Source organism: Diorhabda sublineata, chromosome X (genome assembly GCF_026230105.1).
Source record: "Diorhabda sublineata isolate icDioSubl1.1 chromosome X, icDioSubl1.1, whole genome shotgun sequence".
Classification (NCBI taxonomy): Eukaryota; Metazoa; Arthropoda; class Insecta; order Coleoptera; family Chrysomelidae; genus Diorhabda; species Diorhabda sublineata.
Window position 1 is genome coordinate 8,663,799 of NC_079485.1, and position 9,663 is coordinate 8,673,461.

Consider the following 9,663-nt stretch of genomic DNA (forward strand, 5'->3'; position numbering starts at 1 on the left):
TCTCCCTTACTCGACCCACATAAGGTCTGGTTATCCCTCTTGTTGAATTCGCACACCAGACCAGAACTTCATCAGCGAATTTTGCTATAAAAACCATCGTTGCTTTGATTTCCTAATTGGCTAGTATTTTACATCATTCATAACAATGACTCTAATTCTACTATTCGAAACATGGTATTCACACGCCAATTTTCTTTGGGAAACCCCGACCACATCTTTTGATCTTTTTAGCAGTATTTCTTCTCTTTTTCGGATGAAATATTCTTAATTTCCTCTTTTTGACAGGGTCAGACATGGTATCCATTCTTGAAATTCGGTTATAGCACGATGAATGCTTCTGCGTGAAATATTTTGGTTTTGAAAAATGCGAACTATGTCAAGCTTAAGGTACGTTTTGCTCAATGCGACCGACTATCACAATGATCGTTAAACGATATTCGTGGTACGATTAAACGTTGAACGATAATTATTGATGCTTATCCATGTTTCATCTAGGTGGTAAATTTTTCTATTTTCTTCACGAGATTTCTTAATTTTTCTAAGGTGTTCTTCCATCTACGCAATTATTCCTTCTTTTTCTATTTTTTATCTTGATGGATAATTTTTTGGGTCGGCCACTGAATAATTACCTCGTACACTCGAACGATTCGGTAGACACTTGAAAAGATACTTCGTGTTTCTCACTGTAAAATTATAATTGAAAAGATAAAGGGCATTTAAACGAATGTGTTCTTATGACTATTTTTTCTCAATTTATCTATTCTGACTCAATTGACTGATAACTGAGGTTTGACTGAACACATTTCTTTATTTTCCTGAAAAATTCCCAGTAAACAAAAAATGCGATGACTGTCTTCAGTCTTTATACGTTGAACTTGTTACTCTATTATAAATACTCCTGTAGTCAGTTCAATACATACGAGTTTTAGGAAATTTTAAGGAAATGTGGTACAGGTAGCTTGATTGAAATAGGGTACTTGCATGGTTTTACAAAAATTTATCTAAAACTAGATAGTTTATATACTTTTATTATATTCTTTTTAATTCTTTGATCAATATTTATAAAGAAAAAATTTAAACATGCGACATCATAGGTTTAAACTAAACACTGAACATATGATATAAAACCAAAACGACAGTTATTCACTGGGTTATTCTAAAGTAAGCGTTATTTTCAAACTTTGCTTAATCTGAAAAATGGTATTTAAATCGTGTTCTGTACCAAGATGTAAAACAGCACAACTAAAACACCTAATAATTTTTTTTTCTGATGCCAAGAAATTCGAATATACAACAAAAATTGTTTCAAATTCTTGGTCGTTTTGACGGTCCTGCGAGATGTATATATTTATGTTGCCAGGATCATTTTAATGTAAGATTCAAATTTAACTTACTTCAATATTTTATGGTAATTAAGTTTATTATGCTTTTCATTTTTAACGTGATTATGTAATAATGTAAGAACTTAATCTGTAAAAGGTTTATTCACTTTATTCTTATATATAGAAAAATAAAATAATAAACTAATAAATGAAAACTGCATTATAACAACACAAGCTACGTTGCCGGCAACGATAACCTTGTGAGCATCAAGCAGACAACTGTTTTTATTAAACCTATGACTGAAAAACAATGAGAATCGTTTTTATATGTAGTTAAAAATTTGAAATTTTTTCGATTTTCCAATTAAATATTTATATATAATTTTTTCACTTTTAATTAAATACTGTACTTACTGACATTATTTCATATCAAGAACTCATAAAGTAAACGATGGAATAGATACTTTTTAAAAAATGCAAATACCCTATTGTGAAAATAACCATTCGTAACATAAGAGTTTAATAACTTTATTGATATTAAACATTTGACAAAATTTTATGTTCTGTACATTATGAGAGTGATATTAACAAAAACAAATTAATAAATAACCCAAAACTAAGGGTAGGAGAAAAAACTAGTACAGAATGAAAAATGAAATCAATACATTCCAATAAATAACCCTAAATTAAAGCAAAAATATGAATTACATTAAAAACTGACAATCCCAAAAAAACTGAATGCATTAAAAAATGAAATACTTGTTAGAAAATTCAAAAATAAGAAAAAAAACTTTCAGAGTTCACTTGTTATAAAGATTTTATGTTCATATATTTTTACAAATTCTAATGCAATTTAGTAAACCTTTGTAAATCTCTTTATATATACAGTGTATCTGCAATGCAATGCAATAGATATTTTATTTTACCCTAGTGAATAGTTTTAATGGTAATGAACCAGGTTGGTTGTACTAATTCACACGAATGGTCTCTTGACTCATATTAAAACAAATCCTGTATTTTAGCATTGCTGATTTTCTTTATAGATTAATGTCAATTAATCGTGGAAGTAGCATATACGTATATTTTTAGACAACAAAACTTATTCCTGTTTACACTTTTTATCCTTCAAAGTTTGAACTAAAAAACTATGGCTACTTCCATACACTCTTCGCTTTTATTGATTTTACTAATTTCCCAAATATTAATATGTTATGCTCATTTCCGAACATTTATGTAACAGCACTATTTACCAAAGGGATACAGAATCTAGTGTCATAGTGGTTTTGGATTTTTCAAATCAAGCCATTATTCTATAACCGCAATATAGATGAAAAATTTCCCATGTAAATCCATTTAGAGCTTAAAGCAATGTAAGCAATAGCAGATATAATGATTCCAAATAAAACGTATCCAAAAATAATGGATACTACAGTAGTTGTACTACATAACTTCAATGAAATGCAGGTGGGCAAGAAATGTTAAAGCTTTTTGTTTATTTAAGATCACAATATACTGTTATTAATGAGATTAAAGAAACACCTATGAACAGACAAATGTGAAAAATATTTCAACTGATTTCAGAAACACTAGTAATAAACGTATTTTAGTAACAAAATATTGCTGAAATTTAGAATAGTCCTTTTACAACGTTTATTTCATGTTTCCTGATATATACAAGGTTCAATAACATAACTCCTCTTTTTAAAATTCTCGTTTTAGAGGCTAGACTAAAATTTAACCCGATACAGTTCAGCCGCCATAATTTGAAGCATATTTTTCGATGTAGTGAAGAAGCCATTTTTATTTATTATTTATATCTAAAAAATACGTTACAAGAGCTGACACCAACCTTCAAGAATTACATCCAAGTCTTTGCGTTCTCCCAGTGGTGTACAACTTCCTCATGTAGAATTATTGCACCTTGATTCTTTGAGGAAAATTAAGTCACAATATCAGAGAATTTGAATTGGTATGTAAATATGCAAATTTTTTATGGGAATTGGACTTGAATGATATTTAGTTCTAATGAAGATGGGCAACGGCACACACTGCAAGGGCATATTATGAGCCTATTATCAAGGTCCTTACTAAATTTGAAGATCAGGATTTAGGAAGAAATATCCAAAATAATGCCTGATATGTTGACAAGAATCATGACAAATTCCAGAACATACTTAATTTGGTATATGAAGAATGGGGAATGCACATATCTGATTTCAACTTCAAAAATTTATTACAACAAAATTGTAGGCATGTGCATACATTATATAGAATAAATAAAATCTGATTCCTATAATGGATTTTATGAATAGACAAAAAAGCAAATATTGCTGCTGGACTCTGCACAACTTGAAATTTGTGTAACCATATGAAAGAAAATAAAGTGCATAACTCATTCAGATAATAATGAGGACATTCAAGAAACATGTTTTACATCACTAGTAAGAAATAATCACAAGTTGTATGGAATTATTCAGGTAGCATTAAATACAAGTTGGAGACTAGATTCTTACACATTTTCAATTATCCAGTTTTCCTTTCAAGGCCAATAAGTATTTTACAGAAAAAATATCTAAAACAAAGTATTTATCAAGTGATGATACTATGTTTGAAAGGATAGTTTAGCTGCTCCTATGTCTAATTCATACTGAATAGAAAAGTGTGGAGCCTTTTATAGTATTGTATTTAGGTGTGACTTCAGATAGCCACTACTTAAAAAAACTCACAATGAATTTAGAAAGGTGTATTATGTGTATCAAACATTTGCTGACGGTGGCGTTACATATTTTGAATAATGAAAGTTGAGAAGAAAATAATTTAAATTATATTAAAACTTTACAAGAAAATTAAAAATAGTTGATTATTCCAAAAAAAAATATGGAATATGAAAGTAGTTGAAAATTGCTCTTTTTAAATGAATTTTCACAAAGTCACTGTTTTAAGCAAATAGAATTATTAACACACTTTTTCTTTAGAGGTATATAGAGTTGTTTAAAGGAATTGAAGAGAACATACTAATTGTTTAGAACAATATTAACATCTCTTAACAACTCATGTCATTGGACGCTTAAGGAAACCACTAAGTTAAGTGATTGATCAATTATAATTGACGTGTCTTGATTTTATTCTCTCGCAATATGAATATTCATAATTATCAAACATATAAAAAAATCTCATAACTGATGACATTCAGTTTCAAAAATGCCATTAAACGCTTTTATTCATTTTCAAAATATTTTTCACATCTGCATGAAGAACTCGTTTTATCATATTTAGTGTGTATTTTCTATCAGCAATGTTAACAAAATTCAACTATTTTCAATTTTCTTAGAATGAAACCAAAAGGACTAATATACGTAAGATTTTAAAAATAAGTGAACAAAACTTCAAAACCAAACTATTTAGTTGAATTGTTTGTATCACCATTCGACCTAGTATTATAATCTTGAACAGCCCTGTTAGCTTCTGCTCTTCTCTTTGCATTCTGTGCATCACTTCTCGCTCGACCACGAAGTACAGTACTGGTTTGACGAGGTGTAGGTCTACTATATGCCTCTAGGTCAGTCAGCAAATCTTGTGGACTAGATTCTATCAATTTTAATAACGATTTTATATGTGGCACGCTACTATTATCATATCTATAAGCGAGGGCAGCAGACGCAATTACTAACTCCTGGACAAATCTGCTACGCTCCAGTCTTAATTGATCACTTGTAGATTGGTGTGAGAGTTCTTCCAATAAACCTGAAAGCAACAAGATGTCATGTCTATTTTCGATTCAAGGTAAAAAAATAAGAACAATCAAAGCAAATGATCCAAAATTTTGGATCAGAAAATAGAAATTTTGTAAAAAAAGCCATGTCTAGTTCCATCCCTAGAAGTAACTGGTCAGTTATATTATTATATGTAGTGTAACGGCCAGTCGTTAGAAAAAGAAACAAAATGAAACGCACAAGTGTATGTTAAAGAGTGTTTGTATTGTCACGAACATTTATTTTGGCTCGATCTTTGGTGGCGTGCTGTTGTATTTTCTATTTGCTATTATTTATATTATATATTATTTAAGACACATTATTATTATTTTTTCAACTTATTTCTTCGATCTTTTTATATGTTTTACATAATAATTTCTCTTGATTTTTTTTTCAATGAGAATCAGTTTGTAATAACATGTTAAATTTGACATTTTGCCTTATTATATTAATCAATAAATTACCTACATCATGAATATAAAAATAAAAATAAAATCAAAATATAAATATGTTTTAACAATAAAATTAATTTCTCCTTGGTTTTTATATCTCAAAAATTTGTAGCAGCTATCAGTCAAATTATTCTTAGTTCTATTAAATTTACAAAATAGAACTATAAATTTTACTTGATTTATTTAGGTCTTTTTTACCATTGTATGTGAACCATTAAAGGAAGTTTTTAATATTAATAATTGAATGTTTAATCATAGGAAAAAAGAATTTCTAGAAGTTGACTCAAAAATTCATGTTGTTGTATAGTTCCAAATAATTTTTTCTATGTCGATATATTTTCCACTTAGAACAATAACATTTTCCTCTTCGGATGAGCTTGAGCTCAAACTTATTGTAGCATGTTATCTAGCCGTTGTGCTGTAAACCTTTTATTTTTTAAAACTTCTTCGTTAAAAATATTTAAATAATGAACTGGAAAAATGGGGTGGATTGTGAAACAATTATTCATCAAAGTATAACTGTAAAAAATTTAACAAGAATAAAGGGACTTAACAAGAAGATCTTTTTCAAATACCTGTCAGTAGAAACTGCGATTGTTGTGATGGTGGGGTTGGTGTACTAGAAGCAGGTTGCACAAGAACTGGAGAAGCATTAAGCAACATAGTAGATGTTCCACAATTTGAAGTATTTGGTTCTCTTAAGCTTTGGTTATGAGTCTGTCTCCTTGGGTAACGCTCCAATTGTTGTCTGGCAGCATTCACTTGTTGTCTTTCTAGCTGAAGTTGCATTTGCAATTGCTGTAATTGAGTTGGAGTACTGCTATTGGTGTTACTAGCGGATCGCCTGACTCCTAAAATAATATTCACAATATAATATTTTATAGTTTAATTCACACCATCTTCGAACTAAAAATCAATATTAATTGTAAAATTAAAAATCAGAATAAAATTGCAAAATTATTCAAGAATATTTTTAGATCCACTAAAACAGTTAACCAGTGAATTAAAAGTATGAATAAAGAAGTTAAGTGTTAAGTGAATTATCCGTAAAAGAAACACAAACAAAACTAAATTGATTACAAAATTCATGAAACAAACCAGTTACAACCCTTCTGGATTACTTCCCCAATGACTAATAATTACCTGATAACTGAGACAGAAGTTCTGCTATAGGGTCCACAGAGTCTCTTGAAGAAGGAGAAAGAGAGGAAAATCCCCCAGAACTGAAAACACTAAGGCAAATATCTTTATTGTAAATCAGCATTGGTGACAAATGTTCACATTTTTGGGCAGAATTACAACTTAAAATATTACTTGTACATTGTATCAGTATCCATCCTGAAGAAAATGTAGGTAATATGAATACTGGACAAGTTCAAGCATAGTACTATTAATTTCCAAACTGCTTACCTGAAATGCATATTACTTCTTCTTGGTCTTAAAGCAGTAGCTGAACCTCTTCCAATATGGGTAGCACTGTGAGACGTATTGTGTGGAATACGTCTAACATTGTGCCTTGTTCCTACTGGTTCATCCAAAAATGAGATTAAATCTCTTGGACCTGTGCGATGCTCCAAAGTTAAGTGGCCCGCAAAATCATCAGTCATGAAATTTGGATCTCCACCTGGCATTGCAGCACAAAGAGGACAAACCTAAAGCATAATTTGTTAGTTCCAGAGACCATATATGTTACAACTACGTATTTAATTATGGATAAAACAAATTTTATTTTAATATTTTGATTAATATAATACAAGATGCCTTGTCATGTCAGATTATATTTTGAAAAAAGCCAAAACTAGGTCAAAATGTTAAAAACATTTTATATCTCAAATCAAAATCATTTGACAACCTAAACATTTGAAAAAAGGTCTGAGATGAAGAAATTAAATATATATAGTGTTATATTTTGGTGTATTAATCAATAACAAATCTCTTAATAAACAATATTTTCGACTTAATTTCAATTCATATGAAAATATAATTCAACTTCAACATTCACAATTTATAAACAAAATTGTTCAGGTCTTTCTATCATTGATAGCTTTTTCGTTTGCATGTCTGTACTACTTCTGAAAATTATTTTTCTTCTTGTATTTGACTCTGTTTTAAAAACCTTCAATTTTAAATTTAGTTCTAATTTTCATATAATTGATGACTTCTAATTTATTTCTTAAATATTGAGATATCTGTCCTATGTAAACAGCTTCACTATTATTACATATTATGTATGAGATTTTCATTTATTTTGTTTATTTCTATAAAGAAAATAATATTGACAGGCATGAAAAACTTACCACTTCAAAATTGGTGTCTTGATGATCTGAAGTTACATGCTCTTGTAATGTAACATCAGTAAACCCCATACGGGAGCAATATGGACAAGTGTATGATTGGGGTAATTCCAGACTAGTAAGTGCTTCACCTCCATAATACAGTTCTGAAAAATAAATTACAATAACTACTGAAATGACATTTGTAGCAGTCATCAGTGCTGCTTATTAAAAAATAGGATAGAAATGCGGCTTTTTTGAACCAATTTTTCTCTTCATTAAATCTAGCCAGCAAACCTAAGACATAATTAAAAACAATTTTTTATTTGAAAAAACTAGAACCTTGAACTGAGTTTTATCCAACACACAAAAACTAATATTGTTTTGATTGCTAATTCCTATCATGAAATTAATAAAGTTTTATTTTCCAAACATTGCTTGTAATAATGTAAAATCTTATCTTCAGTGCTGTAATAATACTTAGAACTGATTTATTTATTGATTATCTCATATTTATTCAAAACTGCACTAGCAGCATTTATTTAAACACTTAATTACATTATATATAAGCCACTTTAGAAAAGCAAGTAACACGACATAAACTTGTTAATGTTTACCAAATCATCTGGTTAACATTTTCAAACAAGAGAATAATTTCAACATATTAGGCATTTTCCTTGGTCAAACTATGTATATACAGCCTTTACTCATGATTACCTTTGCCATTTGAAAAATGTTCTATAATATAATTAGATTGATGGTATATAGAGGGTGAAGCAAAATTATATTACACAATTACAATTAACTGTGACTTAAAATGATACAATTCTAGGTTATAAAATAGTAAAATAATAATCTACTTAATTGAAAATATTAAATAGCGTTATTAATATGTTTTGAATACTCTTGATATGTAAAAAATAAAATATCTAATGCATTAGTATATCATGAACAGGTCTGAGAAATATTTTTACAGTTGTAATTATTCCAGAAACTATAATATAAAACATAGGTGATGACTTTAAGTGTCACATTATAACTTGCCAAAATCAGATCTGGTAAGAATACACTGCATGGGGTGATCAGTAGTATGTCTGGTATTGGTAGCTCCTGCTTCATAGCATGTTGCACAAAGATCATAATCATAACAAATCAGACATTTATATCTACGACCTCTAAAATTTCCTTTTAGACAAGAATCGCAACTAACACCTAAAAGAAGTTAATATTAATAAAGGTGTAATTGTTTTGGAATATCATACCTTCGTGGCGGCTCATTTTTATAATTATATACTTTAGACTTCTTAATATATATTATTTAATATCAAAAACCAACATATTACACCATATATCCAATAAAACAAATTTTGTTTTTCAGTAATTTTCAATAGAATTTAGTCTTTTTGGTAAAATTTTCGTGACAAATTCAAATGTCACTTTAGAATATAATTTTGTTCGTTTGCAATATTTGACAGAATGACAGATTGAAAACCGAATCGCACCTTATTACATTATTCCGATCTAAAGGTTCCGGTTACATGAAATTGAACGCAAGCCCCAATCTAAACATCTTTAATGAAATTTAATCTTATTTGTTATCTGTTAGAATGGACACGAATAAGTGTCTTAGTTGCCTATATTTTCAACACTACTCTATCTTTCATTTCAGTGAAGTATTAGACATAATTAGTGCAAAATTATTGAAAAAAGTAATTACTTCTATTTACGTTAATAACAAATATGCTGAATTTAATATACCTACTCCCTTTTTTTTCTGAAAACTGCTATCTAATAGGGAAAATATAATTAACCTATTTGAATGTCTAGATGCAACGTGGGTGATACATAGTGATACATTTATGAT

General features: G+C 29.0%; 1 protein-coding gene across 1 annotated transcript; it reads right to left on the reverse strand.

Moving 5' to 3' along the window:
- Positions 1 to 1,024: 1,024 nt before the first annotated feature.
- Positions 1,025 to 9,340, reverse strand: LOC130451716 (E3 ubiquitin-protein ligase KCMF1-like). Its single transcript, XM_056790916.1, has 7 exons — positions 9,062 to 9,340; positions 8,844 to 9,011; positions 7,824 to 7,966; positions 6,937 to 7,178; positions 6,670 to 6,758; positions 6,102 to 6,377; positions 1,025 to 5,066 (listed from the first exon to the last, which is right to left on the reverse strand). Exons 1-7 carry the CDS (start codon positions 9,075 to 9,077, stop codon positions 4,720 to 4,722), a joined length of 1,281 nt encoding a protein of 426 aa, XP_056646894.1. The 5' UTR covers positions 9,078 to 9,340; the 3' UTR covers positions 1,025 to 4,719.
- Positions 9,341 to 9,663: the final 323 nt, after the last annotated feature.

What these genes read in the sequence shown, in the direction of transcription:
- LOC130451716 (XM_056790916.1), bottom strand. An exon ending in AGAAGTAATATGCATTTCAG is followed by an intron (nt 6,759 to 6,936) that starts GTAAGCAGTTTG and finishes TATTTGCCTTAG; the next exon opens with TGTTTTCAGTTCTGGGGGAT. An exon ending in ATCGCAGTTTCTACTGACAG is followed by an intron (nt 5,067 to 6,101) that starts GTATTTGAAAAA and finishes TGTTGCTTTCAG; the next exon opens with GTTTATTGGAAGAACTCTCA.